General features: G+C 37.8%; 1 protein-coding gene across 6 annotated transcripts; it reads right to left on the bottom strand.

Moving 5' to 3' along the window:
* Window positions 1–415: 415 nt before the first annotated feature.
* ppp6r2a (protein phosphatase 6, regulatory subunit 2a) lies at window positions 416–27,253 on the bottom strand. Of its 6 annotated transcripts, none has more exons than XM_058407887.1 (24): window positions 26,907–27,253; window positions 20,155–20,314; window positions 16,982–17,236; window positions 16,420–16,606; window positions 16,100–16,237; window positions 15,586–15,651; window positions 15,164–15,276; window positions 13,986–14,099; window positions 12,740–12,866; window positions 12,466–12,618; window positions 12,008–12,205; window positions 11,432–11,496; window positions 11,224–11,339; window positions 10,676–10,761; window positions 10,325–10,405; window positions 10,093–10,172; window positions 7,147–7,204; window positions 6,912–7,039; window positions 6,625–6,788; window positions 6,386–6,512; window positions 5,625–5,662; window positions 5,387–5,525; window positions 4,533–4,643; window positions 416–4,020 (listed from the first exon to the last, which is right to left on the bottom strand). In XM_058407887.1, exons 3-24 carry the CDS (start codon window positions 17,206–17,208, stop codon window positions 3,978–3,980), a joined length of 2,559 nt encoding a protein of 852 aa, XP_058263870.1. In that variant the 5' UTR covers window positions 17,209–17,236; window positions 20,155–20,314; window positions 26,907–27,253; the 3' UTR covers window positions 416–3,977. The 6 variants fall into 6 exon arrangements, with proteins under 6 accessions (XP_058263870.1, XP_058263871.1, XP_058263867.1 ...); XM_058407888.1 differs by having other exon boundaries at window positions 10,093–10,190; window positions 12,038–12,205; XM_058407884.1 differs by having other exon boundaries at window positions 10,093–10,190; window positions 16,982–17,257; window positions 26,907–27,252.

The raw sequence follows: 27,253 nt of genomic DNA, 5'->3' as shown, positions 1-27,253 counted from the left end.
GTGAACAGAGCAAGCCTCCACCAACGGTTTAAGGAGTAAATATGAGATATCACACTGATATTAATCCCTCTTTCTCACTTTCAATAACATTGAAAAAACTTTCTGCTTCAACTGGTTCATGTTATTAATGTGTGTGGTCATTTGGATATTTAGTAAATTTAGCTATAACACAATTGATTGCTGTCTAAATGGCACAATAAATGTCTGGTGTGTGTGTTAGTGTGCACAATCACAGCCAGAGCTCTACCATGGTAAGTGCTGGCTCTTATGGTTCTCAAGAACACCTTGTCATCTCTGTCACTCCCTGTATACATCACCCATGTGACCCTGGAGCACCTGTCCCAAGCGCTCTCACCCTGCAGCTACATACCAAGAATCTTCATTTCACACACAATAAACAAGCATAGGCTAGTAATTAGTGTCTGACTCGATTCAATTCAGTTTTATTAGTGCTTTTAACGAAAGTCTCAAAGCAGCTTTACAGAAAAATAAACATTCAGAAAGTTTAAAATTTCAATGTATCCCTAATGAGCAAGCCTGAGGCGACAGTGGTGAGGAAAAACTCCCTGAGATGATGTGAGGAAGAAACCTTGAGAAGAACCAGACTCAAAAAGGGAACAAATCCACATCTGGGTAACACTGGAGAGTAAGATTATAGTAAATCATTTCCATTCTGAAACTGTATATGTCAAGTGAAAGTGTGTAACCAGGAGCTAATAACATAGGACAACATACAAGCATTAGAACTTTTATAAAGAAAAGTTTTGATATATTGCACTTTAACCTAGCGAATAAATTTAGTCCACCAACCAAAGCGCAACAATAATAATACAGATTCTCTACAATCTAATAATATTTAATCATAATACACATGATACAAACATAAACACAATATTATTTCACTTCCTATAGGAAATGATTAGATAAAGGAAGAAAAATGTTCTCTGAAATTTCACCAGGATGGGGAACAGATTCAGGCCTTTGAGTGGGAAGAATGAATTATATAAATGTAATGCAAATGATAGAATTTATTTAATAACAGAAGTTATAAAATGTGTGACTAAAGGCAGTAGGGACTTGGCTCATAAATACAAATAAATTCAGTCCAACTCCCACCGATTAGTGCCTTGTACACACACATAATATAAAAATGTTCTCACATCAATCACTTATTTTTAAGAACAGAATAAGTAGGGAAGCAATGTCTGAAAGCACTAAGAAAAATGCTCCCCTTATGCATTCTCATTTGTTTTGTAATTCTTTCTTTATTATTATCCTGAATAAATTATACAAGTAACAATTTGAGTGAAATAAGTGAAACTTTTAATAAAATGACTCGTTATTTTGGACTCTGAGAAATACGAAAATATGAAATTCATCAACACATCCACCAGCAGACCTGGCAGTCACATGCACATGCTGGTTTAGCAGTTCATATAAAATATAAAATCGTACAGGGTCGATGAACAGTAAACCGATAACTACAATAACTGACACTGTTTATGGATCTGAACTGAGACGTTTGGAACTTCCTGTATGCGAAGATGCAAGGCAATGTTCTGCTGGGAAACCATGAGTCCTGCATTCATGTGGATGTTACTTTGACATGTACCACCTACCTAAACGTGTTGCCCTTTCATGGCAACGGTGTACCCTAATAGCAGCATCCTCTTTTACCAGCATAATGCTCCCTGCCCCGTGGAGGAACATGACAAAAAGTTCCCAGAAACTGGACAGAAATTCCCCAGATCTCAAGCCAATAGGAGGTTCTGTTGGATGTGATGGACAGACAAGTCCAGTCCATGGAGGCCCCACCTCAGAGCTTCCAGGACTTAAAGGATCTGCTGCTTACATCTTGCAGCCTGATTCCACAGCACACCTTCAGAGGTCTTGTGCAGTCTGGAGCTGTTTTGGCAAAACAAGAGGGAACTACACAAGATTAAGCAGGTGGTTTTTGTTGTTAAATGCATGTATTAACAACTTCCTGCTTCCAGTTTTCCTTATGTAGCTGAGTATCTGTGGGCTGTGTAAAAGACATGAATTCTCTTGATATATAGTTAGCATTGAGAATGTCATATCAACACAGTCTGTACACCTCAGTGTAATTGTTTTTTTCTCTCTAACTGTAATTTGTGAGAAAATGCACCTCATTACACAACCATTAACCATTTAATCTCTCAACATAATGCACTTTTGTGAAGCTTAATGATGTAGCATTTCTCAGGCATGGCTGTAAGGCATAACCAAAAACAAGCTTTGATGATTAAAAAAAATTAGTTGATAAAACTGCCTCAACTATTAGCCAACCTATCAAAAGGTGCGTTGAAGATCCAAGTACATATTTATCAACTACTGGGGCTGCTGCCCAGTGTTCTCATGCCCAGTGTTCTCGTTTGTTAACTGAAAAATACAACTGAATAAATCTTATTAATTTAATTATTTTTAGGTGAACTTAGGTGAAGTTTTGCACCTTTTCATGTATATCTATAAAAGCTTGCATACACAGACAGGATTGTAGGTGAACAGGATTAGTGTTGCATAAATATCACAAAAAAGAATGTGCTCAATTTATATTTTTACCTAATAATCCTAATTGTAAATAAAGGTTTACTGGCTAAACATATTCTGCCTTTAGGAAACAAACCTAATAAAATTGTGAGATGCAGAAGCACAGTGGAGGAAAAGAATAAACAGCTTACACTAAGAGATGCACAGCACAGGGGAGGTTTCTCATAGAGCAATGCAAAATATATAAATAAATAATGAAGGAGAACAGAGAAAACTATTATCATAAGCTTCAGGATATGATCAAAAGCATCAAGCCAGAAGATCCTGATACAAACAAGTACTTAGAGATTCATTTGTGATGACTAAATAAACGATCATATCAAGTTTAGTAACACGTTTTTGTTCTTTAAGTATCCTTATAAATGTAAGAGTGTCACTGCTGCCTTGCCGCTAGAGATATAGCTGTGGAAAAACAGGAAGACTGTGGGAGATCTGGTATACTCTGGTAGAGTGAAAGACCACTTCACAACTCCTGCTTGCTTTCCGTGATTCAGTTGACATCAAATAAAATACTTCTTTTTCAGGGTAAACAAATTTGTAGGTACAGAAGTATGTTAGGAAATACAAACATACATGTTGAAACTTCTTGATTTGAAAAGAGTAAAAAGAAAAGTACTGTATTCTTTATAGTTAGAAGGTTAAGAAAGGATGCTGACCAGAAACCATATGCCTTTGTATACACAATTTATAATGCTCTGCAAAAAGATCAGAACTTGAAAAAATACACTTCACTATCAGCTAACAGTGTGGGTTGAAATTCTCGAGCTAAAATTTCATTATTGCACACAACGAGAAGTGAAACTATAGCCCTGTTCAGATGGGATTAAATTTACATGTGTGAATTTTATTATGGAGGAGGAGGTGTAGGATAGTTATTACAGACTTCACAAAACTATCTGTAACAATCGGTGTGATGTGTTTATATACACGCTGAAACTTGCATAAGTGCATATTAACAACAATGACATTTAAGTAAAAACAAGGACGAGGCAACATTATATAATGATTCAGTATCCTGTGCTTTCCTGCAACACCCTTTTTGTCTCTCACTGTGGTTGGGATGGAGTTGAAGAATGAATTAAGAAATGGGAAATTAAACAAAGAAAAATAGAATGGCTAATGATTTTGTAACTGAGAAAAACCCACAACTGCTACATTAAAAACAGCAAATTTCATACAAAGTTAAAAGAAATAAAAGCTCCTGTGAGCACTGCTCTGGTTACTGGGTGTGTGTTACACATCCTTCTTCCTTCGGTGGTGCATGTTGACTGGTAGAGTCCATGTTCAACAACTTGGCAGCATTTTTTACTTTAACACCAAAAGTGGTATTGTTTTTAAGAATTAGAACAGAAGTGGCAAAAAGTGGGTTCAAATGGGTTTTTTTTTTGTCTGGCTTCATTTAAATGCCTTCAGATGGGTCCATTGGGTGTGGGTTCAGAAGGTGCATCAAATCTGGGGGGGGGGGGAAATCAGAAATAAAGTCAGAAATAAAGTGTAAAAAGTAAAACAGATCTCAGGCTACAGATGTTCAGACCGGCAGGTCATCCACTTTGTTATGTCAGCATGACACTTTACCCGATCTACACACCAAACTGAAAACCGGATGCTTTTACACTATTCTGTGTAAACTCAAGAGAGCATTGTGTGTGAAAACACAATCATTCCAGCCACTGAGATCACATTTTCCTCAGTCTGATGTTTGAAGTCCTCATTAACAGGAACACTGTACATTAATATATATTGTGCTGCTGCCACATAATTGGATGTTTAGATCATTTTGTGAATGTGTAGATGTAAAGGTATTTCTAATGATGTGGACAGTGTGTATGTCATGATTTCATAGGATTTTTTCCTATTGAACTTGAACCCTTTTTATAATGATGGACAACATCAATTTATTTATGTGAAGAGAGAAAACCCACACATCATCCAGACATAATAAAGGATGTACAGATGTCTCGTACCTTTTGTCTGTCACAGTGGTGTTTTCTGCATCGGGTGTGAGTGTCTGGGACTCTGAAGGAGCTGCTGCATCTGTTATAGTGAGTTTTTCCAATTCCACAGCAGGTGCTTCACTAAAAAGTCACAGTGGAACAGTTAGTATCTTTCTTAATCTTCAACCAGGAATTCAGTGCAACTAATACAAATAAGACAGATCAGTGGTTCTCAACCTCTTTTCAGTCATGAACCTCTAACGCATTATGATTGATCCTTGTGGATCCCCCTCACAATCACATATAGTAATATAAAACTATAATGTATAATTATAAATAGATATTGTCATAAACTAAAGTTGTTGTTGTTCTTTTGACTGCTCCCTGTTTGGGGTCGCCACAGCGGCTTGTTTGGTCCACTCATTTGGCACAGGTTTTATGCCGGATACCCTTCCTGGCACAACCCTCCCATTTTATCCGGGCTTGGGATCGACACTGAGAATGAACTCTTCAGTAGCTGGGTTAGCACCCTGCCCGGAAATCAAACCCAGGCCATGGCAATGAGAGCATGGGATCCTGCAGATTTTCATAAACTAAGTATTAAATGTAAACTTTTAGTACAGTATTAGATCTATTGCCTGCTAATGACACTGATTTAATGTGAACAGTGATATTTTTGTAGACTTAACATTAACATTTCACATTACGCACCAACAGATTTTTACATTCGGGAGTGAACAGTAAAATGTTGATGCTAACCTCACAGTCTAAATGATCCTTTTTTTAATTAAGCCAGCAATTTCAAAATGCAATTAACACTTGCAATAGTAATGACATGGTGAACACAAATCACCCCTCTGTACTATGCTAAGTCTCACCCTAACCTGTATGCCTGAACGGCTGCTGCTTTTTGGTTGTCTGCTGCTTTGGATGCATCCACAGTCTTGTCATTTCCCACATCCTCCTTACTGTCAGAGCCTCCAGAAGAGCTGCAGTCTGAGACAAGCAGAGGAGCCTTCTGGCCTGCAAGTGTTTTATACTCCACTTTTAGTTTTTATTTATTGGTTTCGTTCTTCAAGACATAACTTTATTCTTAATGACACATAAATAATAAATACTCACCTTTCATTTCTGACATGTTCTCAGTGTTACTGGAGCTACTAAGAGAAATACTCAATCAGTGACATCAAACTTTCAGATATGCTGTACGACTTTTGTTTTTTGACAACCAGAAAGTTGTTTGCTAAACAATAAAATTATCACAAAGATAAAAAAAAACAAGTGGAAATGTATGCATTATATTATGTTTAAAAAACTGATTGTGTTGATTTGCCTTTAGAGAATTTATAGAGTTACATTTTAATGTAAGAAACTGCATTACACAGTGCAACCTGTAGAACATCGGGCATGAGCTGGCCTCAAGGGTTAAGGGTAGCAGCAGTTATATATAGTTATGGTCATAAGTTTACATCCCCCTTGCTGAATCTGCAAAATAATTTAAATGAAATAAAAAGGATCTTATAAATTGCAGTTTGTTTTGTTTATTTAGTTCTGCCCTCATATAATCTCATATAACAGATGGTTTCATATAGTCCACAAGACAAAATAATAACTGAATTTTTAAGAAATGAACCAGTTCAGAATGTTACATCCACTTGATTCATAATACTCAAATACTTGTGTTTTGGTATAGTTCTTCATGAGTCACTTGTTCGTCCTGAGCAGCTATTCAGAAAAATCCTTCAGGTCCTGCATGCTTTCTGCATGTTTAACCCTTTTCCAACAGAGGCTATATGATTTTGAGATCCATCTTTTCACAATGATGAACAGGATTATTTAATTCAGATTCAGCAAGGGGGAGTTTAGTCCCAAACCCAGATTACCTGCAGAAAGGCTGAAACTCTGTGAAATTGGCCCATTCTGTACCATGATGCTCCTCATTGGCCTGATTGGAGGCAGAGCCCCATGCAATGTCCTTCGCCTCATCGAAATTGGCTGTGCACACAGGACCTTAACAGACAAAGGTCAATCTCTGAATGAGTGCTATCTGAGACTTGAATGGAATAACAAACACAAGGACATGACAATGCGTTTGATGAGGGCAGTTCAGAATGAAACTTACTCTGTGGAGTCTGTGGTATTTGGTATTTTGGGCTGGTTGCTGTTTGAGTAGAAACCTGGTTCTTCCCTTCCTCATCTTCATCCTCTCTGGCCGACCTGCAGCCCTGCATCCCATTTCTCACAGAACCTTTCGGTGAGCTTTCTGAAGACAAAGACACACCAAACCTAACAGAGAAATAAACATTTTTTCTAGCTCTAATTCAACACTTGCAGAATCAAGATAGACAATTGGAACACAAACCTCTTAAAAATTGCCATTTTTTTTTCTAAATAGCAAAAGTTGAATACCTAGATCGGGATTTCACTTGAGTTGCATAGCTGATCTCTTTATCCTCCCAAATGTCTTCTTCTTCTTCACAGTCATCAAACTGCTGTATTCTCTCTTTACAGCAAGCCTCAAAGGCAGCAGCACTGGCCTACAATTATATACAAAGGCATTCCTAAATATACTTATACATAAACTATCAAATTGTGTTTGATAAATGATAATGCATATGTTTGACTACCAGATTCAGACACTTACACTATTATCATCTGCATCAATATTGAAGTTAATTTCAGCAATTCGATCAAATGTAGCACTGAAAGCAAAAGAGAAATCAAGAGTGAGATGACAGAGCATCAGAACGTGACTAAGAACTAATAAAAGTACTAATCTTTTTAAAAGCTTTATGATTTCGTATTCGCACAACATAATAAATTTATGTACTTAAAGAGAAGTTATTTGGGCCCTGTAGGTTTTGGTTTTCACGACATCTCTAGTGACAAGCATTACAGGCAATTTTGGACCCCACTCTCTGATGAACTCGAATACGTGGTATGCTTGGTTTATCAACACTAACTCAACACTAACTGCACCGGTGGCACAGCAGTTAACAGACACTGACAACAAAAAGAAGCAGGTTCTGCAGGTTAATACAACTAAAGAGATAATTGTGGATTTCAGGAAACACAGATTGGCTCACAGTCCTGTCAAAATCTTAAGTGCTCAGCTGACAGACTCTCTCACTTGGCCCATAAACACCAGCACTGGCCTCAAAAAAACACAGCTACATCTTTTCTTTCTCATCAGACTTAAGATCTTTGTGACAAACCTGAGATGTTTGTAAGGCAACTTACACAATACACAATAGAGGTTTTCCTGACTAATTCTGTGTGGTTTAGCAACTTGAGTGCATACAACCAAAAATTCCTTCATAGCATAGTGAGAACTGCATCAAAATCATCTGTTTAGATCTTCCACAACTCCTGACAATTTACTGATCCAGATGTTGGACAAGAGCCCAGTCTATAATCATGGACTCCGCTCACTCAGCTCGGCTTCATTGTCTTGTAATGAGAACTTGAAGGCACAGCGACATCTGTTTTCAATAAGGAGATTTGAGAACTTGGTACCGGAAATATTTAATATTGTTATTACCCATGTCTGTCATAATAACAAAAATAATAACACTTTCCAAGTTGCATAAAACACTAACCTGAGCATAAGTCTATATATTTTGTGTCAGTAGCTCAATCTAACACTGAAGTGCTGAAAGTTGATTGGCCAACAGTGGCTCTGTTTATGTAGTATGCCAGTGATTAGAAATCTAAAAACAGATAATCGTATCAGTGCAGTAAAGCAATTTTCAGTAAGACTTCTGGTTCCTGAGAAATTGGTATTTCATCTTAACTCACAACTGAAGATAAGCAGATGGACTCAAAATCTACCAGACCTACCATTCCAGATTTCTAGCTCATTTCTCAACATAAAACATTCTTACAATCCTTTGAGTAAATTAAGCTCAATTACACAATGATTGGTGATGAATCTCAACAGGTTTTTGATCATTATTGAGTTGAATATTCTGCAAACACCAATTCTGTGAAGATAAGTCAAAAGTTCTAAAAGTAGGCTTTTTCATATTAAGCAAATTAGCTCAAAAACTAAGTGGGCAGAGCTTTAGTTTGGAAGAACTCTGGGAGGAAAGAATTTCTGGCCAAAACATAAAACTGTGCTACAGCACCACCATAAGGCCAATCAGATGGATCTCAACATTTTAACACCAATTATACGAAAATAAGCTAAAACCCTTTTAATTAGTTAGGTTGTAATCAAAAAAGTTTTGCATATTAACCAGGCTACCATTTTGTGCAGGCTGGGCTAACTACTACCATTTTTAATGGTTTTAGTCCATGAATCAACCAAAAAGAACTGGTAACCTTATCATACAATCAATATGCTTGTTTTGCATTTGCAAATCAGACTTACTGGGCCTGAGAAAGTTACTTAAATTTAGGCTTTCCCCATATAGTTGACCATGAACCAATTTTTGCAGTATTCCTCAAAACTTTGCACTGAATTTGGATGGATTTATACCAACCTTGAACACCAATTGACTGGCATGTGACAGCCATATTGCTTAGAAATTTCAACATCTTTTGGTTAATTATAGAGTTTCAGCCTCTTATTAGTATTTTAACACAAATTTCATGAAGGATGTATCAAAATCCTAGGACAAGATCATAAAAGTCTTTTATGTGGTTTTATGTGATAAGTCATAGAATTAGTACATGCATCTTTTACTCCACACTATTTATCAAGGCATAGATTAGATTTAACATGCAAAAACCCATCAGTTTCATTATTTCATGAACCCAGCTCAAGGGTTTCCCTTGTTAGTTACCTTTGAAATCTGATTTGCTGATGGCAAAAATTTTAGTTATCGTCAATAATCCATTCAGAGATTAGAACTCTGTCTGTTAAATTTCAGCTTGATCAGCCTCCCAAGAAACTTTTATCTGAAAGTAATTCTGCTCTCATGGACGACCACACCTCAAACTCTGCAAATGACCTTGTCGTTAACTTCACTTTTTTATGCAAAGCCAGCAAAGCTGTCATAATTTACAGTTGTGAGTAAATTAGGCTCCACCCTACTAAAATTGTCATGGGGCAGCCATATGACATCAATTTCCTTAATATAGGATATAGAATATATGCAAGCACTAGTTCACAAAATTGCTTTTACTTATTATGAAAATTAGCTCAAAATGCAACGTAAGCTGAGCTAAATTCTTATTACGTTTTTTTTGTACTTTGGAGACTTAAGGAATCAAGATTTTTTGTAACTTTTTGAATGACCATTCCAGATATGAGTCAAAATCTAAGAATCTTCACTATAGCACCACCATTAGGCCAATCAGGCTCATCTATCTGTTGACCAAGCTTCATGCTTTCAGCATCGATTGTTTGGTCAGCATGCTCAGTTTTAATGTAGAAAAAAGAAAAACAGGAAAAAGTAGAAGAATAAAACCCTAATGAAAAAACAACAGTCTGAAAACCTTGCCACCCTTGCCTCCTTCCAGTAGCTTTAGTGACCCCTATAATCCCCACCCCTAAAAAAATTCCTTCATACTGCCACAAATAAAGACAGATGTAGAGAGACAGACAGAATTAAAATTACAACAAAAATTCAGAACAGAAACTCACTTGATATTTTCATCATGTTCACTGAACTCCTCATCATTGAAGCCAAACTGATCTACAAAGTTTGCAGTCATCTGTTGAATCTGATAATCAGAAAATGCCTGGATGATAAACAGGTAACAATGAACACAACTTTTAGTCATGTCAGGAAGGTCGGCCATTTTCATACTATTGTGGTTGACACTCGACACTGGTCACAAAGCAAATTTTTGGGAAACACAATCACTGACTATACCTGTTGAATAGACAGATCATTAGGGAAAGGGCTCTCCATGTCATCATCTTCACTAGAAGAATGCAGGTTATGTGTGCTTACCTGTAACAAGGTAAAACTGAGCATGACTTAAAACACTCAGATTCTTACTGAACAAAGAGAGGGTGCAGCAAAAAGCAAGCCAGACATTACCAATGGAAATGTATTTATTATATTGTAAAACTTCACATTATATATGATTTGAGAGGAATCATTCAAGGCCATTAAATTTATAGCTCAGCTGTTCATGATTCCTGGTAGCTAATTTGAGCTATGAGGGGTACAACACTGGCTTAGCTTATCTCTGGTTTGTTCAGCTTCATAAACACTCACCAAATCCACTGTGTTTCTCCTGTTTGTTTCTCTAAGGGTTTCTCCCACAAAACTCTCCCAACGCCCTCTGCAGTCCTCAGGGAGCTCTGCAAATATTCAACAAAAAAAAAAAAAAAAAAAAAGAAAGAGAGTGAGAAAAAAACAAAAACACAGTTGATGTCTAACTAAAAACATTATAAACTGTGGCATCTTATACACCCACGTACAAATTGTAGGCATGAGACACATGCTAATTCACTAATGGATGCACTTTAAGTAAACTTGGAATGAACTCAACAAGATACTGATATTTTTCAATATGCAGCGTTTTTTTTATTGCTGATACATGAGCAATTATAAAAACCCTCTATCACCCTCTATCATGTTCCTCCCTGTTTAACTCCAAGCTGAAAGAATCAAATGATTTTCATACTGGCCTCAAGGAGGTGAAAAAAGAATGTCAAAAAATCAGAGGAAAAAGATGGCTATGATGCCAATCACTGCAGCATGTCACTTTCTCAAGCCTTATACAATACACACATATTCTATACAAACACATTTACACCAACCTTTGATGAGATCACTGATCTGAGACTGCACATGTCCTTTCTCCAGGTTCTGAACCACAGTGTTGGCGATTCTAGTCAGATGACCCATGTTACCTCTCCTGGTCCCACCCTCAGCTCTAGAGATATCAGAGGCCATATTAGAGGCACCTACACTAAATCAAATATCCTTAATTAAAAGAAGTGGTGAAAAAAAACAATCAGCTCATACTGAATTCTGTCATTCTCCTCCCAGGCGTACAAAATCCTTTGCACCAAGCGACACTTTTGGAAAAGCTGTGTGGTCCAAACAGACAGAAAATGATCAGCATTCATGGTTGCTTCTGTTGTGTCTTTGTTTTTTGTTTTTTTATGTGTGTACTTATGGCAAAGTGCAGAGTTAGAAAATGCTTTGCAAGCATTTTTATATATCCGACAAACATCATTGAAATTAATTTTTGGGAGCTCTTGAAGACACTGAGTGTGAAAGAACACAAACATTGAATGATTGTAAAATACCATGACTGTAATGAATCAACCAGAAATGCTTGAACTGTGGTAAATATATCATGGAAATAGCCCATTCAGCAAAGAAACTAAAGCACATCATGTCTTGCTTGGCTGTGCTTCACTGAATGGAGCTTCTGAGCTCAGTTTCAAGGGATTAGCAATGGTGTGGAGGATTATGTGTAATTTGCCAAGATGAGCTACACTGTCAGGTGGAAAAACATTATAAATCTCCAAATCATGAATTCCCTGACTATCATAAAAGTAGGGCGGAACTACAGCTGAAACATGCAGTGATTACATTGGCCACCAAGGCAGCACGGGTGCGCACATGTGCTGCATCTGTGCTGCTATTCTGGCCTTCTTCAGGCTTCTCTTCATGGTTCTGGAGAATCGAAGACTGCAGACCCATGTGTGCTGAGTGGTTCAAAATTGATGTCACACACATCTCTACTTGAAAGTGCAAGAAGTTATTCCAGGTGTATTTAAAGAATAAATCCTGTAGCCAAAAAAAGCAAACAAAAAAACAAACAAACAAACCAGTAAGTCAATTATTCTGAAATTGTATTTTTTTTAAACAAAAAGTCAAAAGAGAACATAGGCTTTTGTTCAAGCTATAAAATGATCTTTTCCATTACAACCGTACAACTATAATCACAACTATACTGAGCAGCAATGGGAATGTAAATAAAATGATGAAATGAAGTGACCTTAATCCAGAGATTAATTCAGAGTAAATAGGAAGAGAGAACTCCTAACCAGCAGAAGGTCCATGGTGTTAAGCCTACACAGCTCTTCGCAGATGCTGTTGTCACTTGTCTGTAGCAGAGAGGCCACCAGCCTGGCCACATGAAGGCGTGCATTCCCCAGCGGCTGCTCCAGAACACCAACAGTTGTGAGTATTGCACTTTTCTACAGTGGAGAAAGGAAAAAAAAAAAGATAATTTTTTTTTTTAAAAAGTAAAATATGTCTCTGAATAGAAGCATGTTGTGTTAATTAATTGCACCTCAAAGAAGCAGATTAAACAGATACCTTAGGAGGGTCCAGTAGAAGTTGTTGGAAGTCCTTTAGATGAGGCTCAATAGTACGTAGAATACTGCTGTTGACAGTGTAAGACCTTTCACATCCCTGAGAATACAGTTCCATTAGACCCTCCAGCCTGGAATAGACAAAAGGCATATATAAATGTGTGTGTGTGTGTGTGTGTGTGTGTGTGTGCGCGTGTATACCTCTATTAAATATTTATCCAACGTTAATTGTTGTTAACTGTTAATTGTTTTGAATTAGGACTGTGCTACTTGTTAACCAGTAATAAACACACTGAAGTTTTCTCCTCAAGACCTGGTGTTATTTTAAGACACTCGTCTTAACCTTAAAATGCTCTTCTGTGTAGAACTAATGTCTTAAGCATCCCATCTCTAATTCCAAAACGTCATTTTAGGGCTAATGGAGACTTAATATGCAGTTATTGGAGGGGGAGAGAGAGGGGCGAGAAAGAGTGATGACAGAGAGAGTGTCAGAGAGCACATTTAATTGCAGTAATGAGAGGAAAAGCCTGTAAACAATAAGTTTAATTATTTATTTATTCATTCATTCTTCTTTATTAATAACTGACAAAAACACCCTGTGAAAAATATCATTATTTAACTTTTTGCCTGTTTTTAGATTTCTGCATTAATTTAAAAAAACAAACTGAATAAGTAGGTAAATCAGTGTTTGATTATTCATTCATTCTGTTTTTCTTTTTTAATTATTTTAATTAATTTTTCTGTTTATTTGTTTCCTCCAACAGCATGTTTATCAGGAAATGACTGGTGTATCTAACCCGACTACCTCGTTGATGTGTGGATACATGTTTCTGAGACTATTCACACCCATCGATTTGTGGATGAAGTGATAAGGATGTGGCATCAGGTGGCTATTTTATCTTGTACTTTTTAAAACTGTTCAAAGAGCATCACCTGGTTTATAAAACATGAATGCTCAATGCTCCATGTATTAAGAGAAAAGCAAATGTATTCATTCACTATCTTTGTCCTGCCTAATAAGTATTGCCCAAATGATTTATTTCACAGGCAATGACTGTCATCAGCAAGTGGATGATGCTGATAAAGTGATAACTCGAACCCATTGCAAATCTAGACTTCTTTAAAAGTTGGCAATAACGTTTTTCATATTAGTTTATTTTTCTCTTAATAATTTTTCCAAGGTGCCACACAATACTGTAAAAAGCTGTTTTCAGTGTCCATTAAAAAGTAGTTGTAGTGTTTCTACTCACCCTGTCCTCCGTGACTCCAGTAATGTCAGAAGAACTTGAGTTCCATTGACAACAGAGGCTTCACTGGTCTTTTTTTCAAACATGCTCTTTAAAAGCTGTGCCACATTCTCTTCTCTACAGATAAACAAAACTATTAATACAAGTAATACTTAAATATTTCTCAGAAAACAAACCTTAGTAGATAACTAAATTTTCCTGAATCTGACATGATAGGAGACAATCTTATCCTCCAAAGTTCATCAACCAATTGGTAACTAGATACATATACAGTTCATAAGTAGTGTATGCCTTTCTTTCACTGAAACTTATACTATAAACACCGTAAATAGGGCCGCACGATTATGTCAAAAATCATAATTGCCGATTATGCCGATCTTTAGGCTTATTTCATTTAAGGATTTTATACATCTTGGGTATGGAATAATATTCAAAAGGGTCCTAAATGTCAGGGAGTGGGCCTCCTTTTGGATACAGCATACATTTGTTAGCCGACTTTTATTAACTGTGTTAGCATTAAAAATAAAAAAAAAAAGTTAGGCTATAATCTCAATAATAACATTGTTGTGTTTTCTAGAAAAAAAAAAAAGAAAGCTGTTTTTTTTTTATTGCTGTCGCTTTCAAGGGCTGTAAGGTATTTTAGTCACGTGGTGTGAAATCAGCACTGTACAGACCGAGGTGTATGACAATCGCGGTATTTTGGCGCGCATGTGTGTGCGCACAGAGAAATGTCGGTCAAAAGTCATGTCATTTCGGTTCTAATTCTTGATTCTTCTCAGCAACACTTTGAAAACTATCTGATGTTTCTTTACATTAACATGACGAGATAGACATGCGCAAGTGGATAATCAGGGTGTTGATAAGGACACGCCTACAGTCTATTAAGCCAATTAAAAGTCTTTATTCACCCCATCACAACGTAACATGCAATAAACACCCCTTAAGCACAAAAAATAATGTAAATAGATTTTTTTTGTAATCCCAGCTTTGACCGATTACGTAATTGTGGCATCTGTAATCGTAATCACGATTAGAAAATCAATTAATTGTGAAGTCCTAACCGTAAATATCATGCTCTTACAGAAACAGTCAGCAGGTGAAGAGTGGACTTACTATTAAGTGGACCATTACTAAACATTATAGAGACAACTCTGCAATAGCAACTTGAGAGGGAAACTTACGACTCCAGAACGGCCAGCAACGGGTCTGGTTCCACGGCCTCTGGGATCTGACTGGCCTGATCTCGACTTAGACGAATGATGTCACACAGAGTCTGGGACGCATTTGATTGTCTCTGCAGGAGCAGAATAGAATTTTTATCTAACAGTCGCATGTGCGAGTCCCCTGTGTCTGCAGTGAAAAAATGAAAGATGTTCCTTAATCTGTCCAATCATACAGCACCTCCCTTGGTCCTCCCAGATCACACGGCACTTCGTAAGAATGCATTTACTGTATCCTTTCCCAACATCCAGTTAAGGACACAAAGCCAGGAGTAGCAAATAATATATATTGTATACTAAGCCAGTTCTAAAGTTATCTGATAGCTGTAGGTTATGTTTCTCCAGATTTCTCATAGATTTATGTATGTCAGAAATGCTCTCACCTCTTCATCTCTCCCTGTGTGCATGAGCTCAGTCAGCCTCTGGATCAATCGCTCCTCATTCAGCCACTGGAGACAGAACAGCATTAACACATTTTCAGAAGAGAGACAGAGGTGAAAACAACACATTATTAAAACGTTAACTGCAGTGAAGATTAGTCACAAGAGGCAAAGAAATAAGACACTTGGCAAAACACAACAATGACTAGTTAAATCCATTCAGTTTAAATCCATTCAGTCACTCAGCTGTGGGAACAGGATCAGGACTCAGTAGAGTCAACCTCACAGCTGAAATCAGTAGAAAGGTGATAAGTTAGTGCTACTGACTGTCTGCAACAGGTTACTATCATCATTCAGTGCTGTTTCTAGTTATCTAATAAAAAAATATAATCAATTAACTAATTACAAAAACGTCAAAAAGATTAATTACTGAATGATTGAGGAAACATGATTTGATCACTATTACTATTGACTATAAGAAAAACTGTTGAACCCAGAAATGCATGTGTGCCCTCACATTAAGAACTTCCTGTCTGAGGGGAGCTGGTTCCACACAGCTGATAAGACGCAGGAGCAGATCCATCATGGGGGACACATCTATGTGATTCAAAACCAGGCTGATGAAGTTGTGTTTTTTCCTCAAGAATGAAATCATCTAAAGGCAAACAAAACTGTTTCAAATCACATGCTCTTCTTACCAAAAAAAAAATCTAACCACATCTCAAATAAAGTCATATTCAGATACCACACACACACAATAAACAGTGAATATCCAAATGCCATTTTCACTTCTAAACAATGTAACCTGGACACTGTTTTAAGGTGTAAAGCACTTACTTGTTCTGTTTTGCGTGCTATCAGGTTACCAATGGTCTTGCTGAAGAAGGAGGCCAGCAGTGGGTTAAGAGGTGGATCTTGTTCTAGAAAGCTGTACAGCTTCTCCAGCACACATACATCACCACCCAGCTTGTCATTAATTGTAGCCACATCAGAGGTGAGGATATCACAGGCAATATTGGGAAGTCTAGATGAAATGAGAAAATATTTACCCTAGATACTTTTCTTTTTATACATTTTTTTCTCTTAATACCATGTAAAAGAGACTACTGTTTAAAAAGAAGTATATAAAATCAACAAAACTAAACAGAATAAGAGTAGGAAAAAAGGAAAAAATCTCTAAAAGTAATGTTTTTCTGAGGAATATTACTATGAATCTTGAGGCAAGGAAATACATGCTGATGCTGTGCTATATTCTCCAATCTATCTGCATCAGTAGGCTGTGTCAAACACAGAGAAACACATTGCATTGTAGCAACTGACTGGAGTGCTTGCTGGAATTACACACAACTCAGCAGAACTCATCACAACTCATTGGCCTTTTAAAAATGACTCCTCCTACTTGAAGCGTGTTCTCTCCTCCAGATCAGAAGGGGGTTCCTCTGTGATGAGGCTGACCAGCTCATGCATGCAGTAGTCCTGTACGAGAAAGAGCAGGAGTCGGTGGTTCTGTGCCTTGCACTCCTGGAGCAGGTCTTCCTCTTCCATCAATTCCTTCAATGTTACATCCTCCCGATCAAGCAGCTGGTCAATGTGGGAGGTGGTGTGCAGGTCAAACTTCCAAAACATGGCAATGGCTACAAGAGGAAGCACGTGCCTGGACAAAGAATGCAGGCAGCTGTAGATGTGTGGCAAATAATCAGACATGTAAATTACCAAAACAACAAAAACAAACAAATAAGCAATACACAGTATCAAATCTGTCTCTAGTGCATTTCTTTTTAATACATGATAAAAATCCTACACTTTAATGTCAATTAACTTCACTCACAACTTATGGTTTTAGAAGCATTAAAAATTTGAGAGAATTTTGTGAAAATACACAAAATACACATGGAATCATTATTTACCATAATATAACAATAGGCACAAACAGCAACGTAGATAATCCATATTTTAAATTACAGTGCATTCTACTACATGAACTACACCAAATTCAGATGACAATGTCAGATTTTTGAAACATCAAGCAGTTCACATTTGGTCTGGATACATTTTGACGGAGGCTAGAACCATAAACTTAGTTGCTTTAACTCTGCTTTTTGAATTGCAATGTGTTCTGTTTACTACAGTGTAAGGTTGCTAAATTTGGTTAGAGTGCGAGTACTCTGTGCACTGCAGTACACTGGAGTCCTAACACTCCAACCTTGGCAACCATGTAGCTCGCTTTGTGCACAAGGGCATTGTTATGCTGGAGCAGGTTCGGACCTCTTAGATCCGGGAAAGATATTGTAATGGTAGGACATACAAAGATATTCTATATAACTGTGTGCTACAAACTTTGTGAAACAGTTTAGGGAAGGAACACATATGGGTTTACATACTTTTGCCCATATAATAGCTATTAGCTCTTGTATATAGTATTTACTTTTTTTCCCATAGATTTTCACAATTCTTCAACTGTTATTATGGCTACAGAGTAACCTGAACTCACTGAAGTAAATGAAGTAAGTAAATCTTGAAAACTGTTGAAATGTGTCATCAAATTGACAATGATTCATTTGGAGCTACAACTTCAGACTTAAGGTGTCAATAATAAAACACCCAACAGCAAAGACACAGAGTAATTAGAATGTTTAGATAGATCCTGCTGCATAAACCAATCACACTAGAGGTTCAGATTATGGACTTTTGATTAGACATTCTCCTTCAGAATTTTCTGTCAGAGTGCTGAGCACACAGTTACATCAATTACGGGAAGTGTTTAATGTTAAATAAAATGTTTAAATGACCTATTAATAAAGTATTAATAAGAAGAAAGTTAACAACAGAACTTAGTGAATAATGAGTGACTATTTTCCCCACCAATGTAAAAGGACAGTGATACACTATATTGCCAAAAGTATTCGCTCACCTGCCTTGACTCGCATATGAACTTAAGTGACATCCCATTCCTAATCCATAGGGTTCAATATGATGTCGGTCCACCCTTTGCAGCTATAACAGCTTCAACTCTTCTGGGAAGGCTGTCCACAAGGTTTAGGAGTGTGTTTATGGGAATTTTTGACCATTCTTCCAGAAGCGCATTTGTGAGGTCACACACTGATGTTGGACAAGAAGGCCTGGCTCTCAGTCTCCGCTCTAATTCATCCCAAAGGTGTTCTATCGGGTTGAGGTCAGGACTCTGTGCAGGCCAGTCAAGTTCATCTACACCAGACTCTGTCATCCATGTCTTTATGGACCTTGCTTTGTGCACTGGTGCACAGTCATGTTGGAAGAGGAAAGGGCCAGCTCCAAACTGTTCCCACAAAGTTGGGAGCATGGAATTGTCCAAAATGTCTTGGTATGCTGAAGCATTCAGAGTTCCTTTCACTGGAACTAAGGGGCCAAGCCCAGCTCCTGAAAAACAACCCCACACCATAATCCCCCCTCCACCAAACTTTACACTTGGCACAATGCAGTCAGACAAGTACCGTTCTCCTGGCAACCGCCAAACCCAGACTCGTCCATCAGATTGCCAGATGGAGAAGCGTGATTCGTCACTCCAGAAAACGCGTCTCCACTGCTCTAGAGTCCAGTGGCGGCGTGCTTTACACCACTGCATCCGACGTTTTGCATTGCACTTGGTGATGTATGGCTCGGATGCAGCTGCTCGGCCATGGAAACCCATTCCATGAAGCTCTCTGCGCACTGTTCTTGAGCTAATCTGAAGGCCACATGAACTTTGGAGGTCTGTAGCGATTGACTCTGCAGAAAGTTGGCGACCTCTTCGCACTATGCACCTCAGCATCCGCTGACCCCGCTCCGTCAGTTTACGTGGCCTACCACTTCATGGCTGAGTTGCTGTCGTTCCCAAACACTTCCACATTCTTATACTACAGCTGACAGTTGACTGTGGAATATTTAGGAGCGAGGAAATTTCACGACTGGATTTGTTGCACAGGTGGCATCCTATCACAGTTCCACGCTGGAATTCACTGAGCTCCTGAGAGCGACCCATTCTTTCACAAATGTTTGTAAAAACAGTCTGCATGCCTAGGTGCTTGATTTTATACACCTGTGGCCATGGAAGTGATTGGAACACCTGATTCTGATTATTTGGATGGGTGAGCGAATACTTTTGGCAATATAGTGTATGTGAAGTCAAGAGGTGACAAGGCTCATGTTTAAAATGTTTGCCATGTTTAAAACCTTTACCAAAGCTGATGAGGCCTAAACTGATGTGGATAAAGCGGAGAAGTGCAGTTAATTCCCACTGTAAACCTATAATTCTTTAAATTAAACCAGTAATGTAGTTTATGTCACAAATGAAGAGAGATGTGTGTATTTGGTCACATCTCAAGATCCTTGCAAGTAAACACCAATTTCAGTTTAGAAAATCTTGCAGTCTTCAGTTACATATGGAAGAAAATGACTTTGCCTGAGGGAAGGGCTTTCTCAGGCCTCCATATATTCCACATAATTCCTAGTTTTCATATTTGCACTACATAATCAGCACAGAAATAAAAGCTGCTACTTCAAAAGTCTGAGGCCTCCAATGGATAATTTGCATGTTATGAATGAACAGTCATTTACCAGCAGATGAAATGAGTGAATCCTTAATTACACCTTCTCCACAAGTAGAAAGGCATTGGAGTGGCAGACTGCAGAGGGCATGGAGCGAACAAGCATTAATCAGCATGGAGTCCGCTTCCCACCAGCACCTCCTCAGAACAAATACCTAAGAGCAGAACCACTGGAAGAGCAGCAGCATGAGTGAGAAACAAAGAAGAGTGCAAACAAGTATGACATAATGTCTGACCATAAACCACAATTCATTTTGGAAATACTGCAGCACATGCATTACACATGTAGCATTGTATCTGCAACAAGAATAAAACAATGCACACAATGACCATTTTATAAGGAATACCTGTATTCATTAATTTAATTATCTAATCAAGCATTTATCTTGTGGCAACAGTGCAGTGAAAAAGAGCAGACAGACACAAGTCAAGAGCTTCACATCAAATAACAGATTGGGGAAAAAATGCAATCTGTGTGACTTTGTGGCATAGTTGATTTTGCCAGATGGGTTGATTCCCTGGCAATTTCACACATAACAGTCTAAGAGTGTAAAAATGAATGGTACAAAAAACAGTAGATCAGCAATGTTTCTTAATTTGTCCAGTTTAAACCTGTGCCCATTGTAGCCTCTGTTTTTAAGTGTCAGGAGTTGAACCCAAGGTTGCAACCCATCAGCCACACAATTTGATGAGCCTTTTCTGCTCACCCTGGTAGTAAAAGGTTATTTGATTTTGTCCTGGTTTATGCAAAAAAAAAAAAAATGGGAAGAGGAGAATGGCCACTTCTCTGAGGAACGGCAGTGTCTTTAAAATTTACTTAAAAGAATAACTTTTGCCGTTCTGAGTATTATGTCCATGACCATTTGAAATGTCATTGCATCAGTGATGTCAATTCAGCATTTACTTGTTTTCTCATGACAGTCTTTTTCAATTGCCTTTGTTCGATTCAGTACTGTTTCTGGTAAACCAAATTCAGCCATATCTGCTGTTAAAAAAAACTTAAAATTTAAAAATCCAGCCTTTCCTTAGGAATTTTTAGGCACCCACTCCTTCATGCTGTCAGCCACACTGCTGTGGTGACAAATGAGGATGAAATTTAAGCTAAGAAACCACCTTCTCTTGCTTTGTTCTGTCTGTCAGTTGGTCAGGGAGAATGTAAGCTGAACTAGCAAAGAGAGTCTGGTCCATAAAACAAGACATGTTTGGTTTCACTGAACTCCTGAGCTCTCAGATTGCAGAGACGTTTTTATGGTTCAAAATGTCCTATACCATGATCAAATGTCACTCAGGTATTTTCCCCCTCAATCTTATGTTTTATGTAAACTGAAGCTGTTGACCTGAACCTGTGCCGTTTTATCTTTTGTGTTGCTGCTTCATGATTGGCTAACTGGTTAACTAAATGAATAAGCAGGTGTACAGGTGATCTTAAATTGCCATTTGTTTATCCAGTGGTCACAATATACCTCATGACAAACACATGGCAAACTAGCAATACTTCAAAAGGTGACAGTTTTTCATATTTGACTGTTTTATAAATGTTTATTTTATAGATATTTCAATGTTTCCCAGGAGCCATGGCAAGTTGCTGCATCGTTGTCACTTAAATGTTTTTGGTATATGTTTTTGCTTAGGACTACCTTTTTTAAAGTCACAGAAAATTAAAAGGTTAATTAGAGTTAAATATTATATTTTTGAAAAACAATTCTATTAAAGATAAATTCTTTATTACTATGTTATGAAGCACGCAGTGGCATGCACTTCATTTCAAATAAAGTCCAGTGGCCCAGAAGGTTCAGTGCTTCTGATTTTGAAAGGGTCAGTGTGTGAAAGTGACTGCGTGTGTGCGTGTTTGCTAATTTGTATGTGTCCAAAAGTGTCAGTGTGCGCTCGAAAGAGTCAGGATGTGTGAGAAAGTGTCAGTGTGTGCGCTCGAAAGAGTCAGGATGTGTGAGAAAGTGTCAGCTCAGCGTATATGAAAGTGTCAGTGTGTGTGTGTTGTGTGCACATGAAAAAGTGTCAGTGTGCTTGAAAAAGTCTCAGTGTGTGTGGGTGTCAGTGTGTCTGAAAGTCTCAGGTCAGTGTTTGTGATAGTGTCAGTATGTGCGAAAGTGTAAATGTGTGTGTGTGTGTGTGTGTGACTGTCAGTGCTTCTGTGTTTGAATGCATCACCAATCATTTCTTTGTGGCTGATGTGAGGCAGGGAATGTGATTGTGCAAGTGAAAGTGACCTGTGTATAGGTGTCAGGTCAGTATGTGTGAAAGTGTGAGTGTGTGTGTGCGCATGCATGAAAATGTCAGTGAGTTTGAATGCATCACTAATCATTTCTTTGTGGCTGATGGCAGACACAGAGGATGCTGAACTGTGCAAATTAACTGCAGAGTTTTGCTACATTACTAGCTTTACAACTGCATCAAATTCAAGATCATATTTACTAATTTTTCAAAACATTATCAACCATCAGTTTTTCATTAGTGATTGAGCGATTATTGAGACTGTTCAAAATCAAGTCAAATCAAATCAAATCTTCGGCATTTAAGGGAAATCGTTAACAATCAGGTGGCAAGCATGGTGAGTATTATAATAATTGCTCCTCTAATTGCCCCTAATGACTAATCTGAGTGAGAATGCCTCAGCTACTAGTGGATCCCTAGAGGGAAAAACTATTCAGGATTGGTGGTGAAAGCTCAGTGACAAACCTGTCTTATAAACACTTGAGTAACTGAAGCTGTGCCATGTAATGATTGGTATGCAGAAGCCAGATTGTTTACAAATCTCAACATGTACACGTGAAGATATGAAAAACCCTAGTTTGCAAAAGTAGGTTTTGCATATTAAACAAATTATTATGATTTTAGTGGGTGGAGCTAAATGGTGAAGCTAGCCTTATTTCTTTTGGGCAAAGGAAACAAATCATGGAGTTTTACTCTACATCTTGCTTGTTTTTGCTTGATTTAGAAAATCAGAATATCTATCCCCCAACTAAAGAAACTGAGCTTAGCCCTGCAGGCCCACAGGCCAAACTTTGCCTTTGCCTTATCTTGTGCTGTATACACCTTTCATGTTTTGTCTGAATCAGTACAACGAGTTTGGAATTACAACTGCTTTAATTAATTGATTAACTGACTAGAATTGATTGAAGTGGCAGCCATATTTTTTTTCTTTGAAATCTTAATATTTTTCACACTCTTTTGAGGTGGCTGACACAAATATTTTGAAGATAAGACAATAAATCTAATACTCAAAAGTAGGAATTTTGCAAATTAGCCAATAATGCAAGGGGAATGGCAAAATGATTAAGGTTTTTTCTGTGATAAGCCAAGGAATAAATGACAAAAAGAATCATGCTTGCCCGACCCACGAGATACAGACCAAAAACATAAAACCCTGCAGTATGGCACCACCATCGGCCAGCACAGCCCATCTTCCCATCTACCTACTCCCCAAATTTTATGTGTCTATAACTTATGCTTTGCGCAATTCACTTTAAGGAGGAACAATTGTTGTAATCCTAACATTTACAACAGCATTCAGTACCTTCAGTGCTCGGCCTCCGATAAAACAATGCATGTTATTGGACAACAAGGCTTGTTTAATGCCGCTAAGTTAAACAAATCTATGGTGTTTTCATTTATTGTGTTGTCTGTGGTATCTGGGGGGAAATTGTGCATTATACCGAGCATCTGCCTACCTATTCTGTAAACATCCACATTGACCACAGTGCAATACCCGCATCAATCATCCACATATTCGTAAGACAACACCATGTGTTGTGAACAGTGAACAGTCAAACAATTAGTCAGCAAGAGGGAACTTCTCTCACTTCAAGCACAAATCCTGCCATAAAGTGAAACTCATTTACACACTTTATTTGGCTTCTGAATATTTTGTTCATAATTAATGTCCTATTTCAAAATCAAGTAGTAAAACTAAATAAACCTTTGTACACCTGTGCTCAAAAGTTTGCATACTCTGAAATATATTGTTATACATTGCCATTTATTTGGAAAATATGACAGATAATGCAAAAGATTTTATCTTATTTAAGGATAGTGGTCACATGAAGTCGTTAATTGTCATATAGTTGTTTGAAAAACCTAATGATAACTGAAATCACCCAAACAACCCTGATCAAAAGTTTACATATCCTTGAATATTTGGTCACATTATAAACACACAGGTTGACACACAGAGGTTTAAATGGCTATTAAAGGGAAGTTTCCACACCTGTGACTCAATTATAATTGTAATTAGTGTCTGTGCATAAATAGTCAGTGAGGTTCTCAGCTCATGAGGTGATGCATTGATTTGGCTGGATACTGCATCATGGAGAACAACAAAAGAACTGCCAATGGACCTGCGTAATAAAGTAACAACTTTATAAAGCAGGAAAAGGATATAAAAAGATCTTTCAGCACTTGAAAATGCCAGTCAGTACTGTTCAAACTCTGATAAAGATGTGAAAAATAAGAGGTTCTGTTTATACTAAGCCACTGTCAGGTGGACCAAGAAACATTTCACCCACTACTGCTTGAAGAATTGTTCAGGATGCAAAGAAAACCCACAAACAACTTCGAGAGAAATACAGGATGCTATGGAAAAAAGTGTTGTTTCAAGGAGCACAATAAGGAGGTAGTTGAACACAAATGACCTGCATGGTGGAGTTACCAGGAGAAAGCCGTTACTCGGACCATGCCACAAAAGGCCCGCTTTCAGTATGCCAGACAGCACCTACACAAGCCTCACAGCTTCTGGAGCACAGTCGTTTGGAGTGATGAGACCAAAATTGAACTTTAGTCACTATAGTCACAACCACAAACACTATGTTTGGAGAGGAGTCAACAAGGCCTGTGGTGAAAAGTACACCATCCCCACTGTAAAGCATGGTGGTGGATCTCTTATGTTTTGGGGCTCTGTGAGCTCCAATGGCACAGGGAAGGTAGACAAAATTGATCGCAAGATGAATGCAGCATGTTATCAGAAAATATTGGCGGACAATTTGTATTCTACAGCACAAAAGCTGTGCATGGGACACTCTTGGATGTTTCAACATGACAATGATCCAAAGCACAAGGCCAAGTTGACCCTCCAATCATTGAGCCACTTTGGGGAGATCTCAAATATGCAGTTTGTGCAAAACAACCAAAAGATTTACAGAAAGTGGAGGCATTTTGCCAAGAAGAATGGGCAGCTTTACCACCTGAGAGAATTAAGACACTCATGCACAATTATTACAAAAGACTGCATGGCACCACTGATGCTAAAGGGGCGATACACGATATTAAGAACAGAGATTATGTCTTTATTGACATGTTTTGTTTGATGATTGTGCCATTCTGTTATACCTTACATATGAACTTGAGTCCAATAAGAAATAAAATAAAATTGTTTTGCCTCCTCAATCATGTTTTCTTTAAAACAAAGGGTACACATCTTGCAAATTCTCCCAAGGTATGCAAACTTTTGTGGACAACTGTATATTAGTAAAAGTATATAAACTATATATTGAGTCACAAAATTACTTAACTGTTTACAAGATAATTACTTCCTAAGCAATTTTATGACCTGTTAGTTAAATTTTCTTAATTTTCTTCAGGCGCATTAATGCATCATATCAGCATCAACCTTTCAGATCACTTTAAATGTGTCAGAGTCAGTCCCAAAAGAGTTTCTTGATTCCAGGAATGGTCAGTCCGAAAGATTTGGAGCCCATTCCATACACCAAAAATAGGTCACCTCTCACAAAAACTCTATTGTACAATTAGTTTTGTGTTTTATTGATACTGCAGCTTGTGATCATCACCTGCAGCCCTACACACATACATTGACACCAACAGCCCAGAATATAGGTCAGAAATATATATCAGGAGTTTAAACACAATTTTTGATTTTACAAAGACACTGCTTACAGAATAGACAAATCTGTCCATCTGACATTTAACAGTTCCTAATTATTACACCAGGGGGTCCAGTGTTTCCTCATCACCTCTAAACAGGAAGAAATACACACAAGAACACAATATGTCTGATTTAAAAGAGAATCACTTGTCAAGAGGCAAATCTAAATCAGATGTCAGTTTTAATGTGACATTTGTGATTATCCTGGAAAACTGCACACTCAAATTATACAGTAAAATATTTCACCTGACAGTTTTACAGAAGAACTCACATATGGAACTAGTCAACCTCTGTCGTCACGCTGACGTCAAGTTTGCGTATCTACGTCAAAGTTAATAAAACAAGCGAATAAAACGTTTACTAAAGTAGTCAACCAGGCAGTGTTGGTTCGACAATGTTGGATCTTAACAGTCTCTTAAAGAATCTAAAATATTTCAACGTCCATACAAGTGCTTAAATCATTCGACCTATTGTTTTTACATAGATCTTGTAAAGTGTGTAACTTACTTTATTAGTGTGTTTGTTCCAGCGATCCGAGGCCTGATCAAAGCAAACAGACGCAAACCACTGACGTTAGCTTAGCATAGCTAGCTAGGTTCACGAGCCGTTTTCAAGTTTAAAAACAAAACAGACGAATTACTTCATTTAAGTTGTTTTCGTAACAAAGTAAACAGAAGACTTGTAAGTGTGTCGCTGCGTGTTAAGTTAGACTGTTTAACCTGCTTATGGTAGCTTGGAAAACGTCAGCAAGACATTAAAACTGAAGTTGAAAGTTAACACATTTCCACGCGGATGACCGCAAGAACATAAGATTTGAGACAGAAACAGAGAGAACGAGCCGTCGCTGTGATTTTACACAAACTTACCTCGGGCTCAGCGCGGAGTTTAACTGCTCGCTCGCTCGCTCTCTCTCTCTCTCTCTCTCTCTCTCTCTCTCTCACACACACACACTCATACAGGATCTGTTTTGCCTCTGAAGCTATAAAGCAGCAGCAATGGCACTAACTCCGTTCCACAGGCACTGTAACAGCCACAAAGCTATCAGTCCCAGGTAACATTACATGACGCACTCTGTTACACTCCTGATTAAAACAAATCACCAAACTATCGACGGACTCCGAACGTCACATGCAAGCAAAAAAAAAGTCATATTCTTCAATTCAAAATGGCGAATTCTGCTACGGGAGCGTTAAGAGTTTCAGAGTCGCGCGAG

This window comes from Hemibagrus wyckioides, linkage group LG14 (genome assembly GCF_019097595.1).
Source record: "Hemibagrus wyckioides isolate EC202008001 linkage group LG14, SWU_Hwy_1.0, whole genome shotgun sequence".
NCBI lineage: Eukaryota > Metazoa > Chordata > Actinopteri > Siluriformes > Bagridae > Hemibagrus > Hemibagrus wyckioides.
The sequence above is the reverse complement of the archived record's forward strand: the minus strand, read 5'-3'. Positions and strand labels throughout refer to the sequence as shown.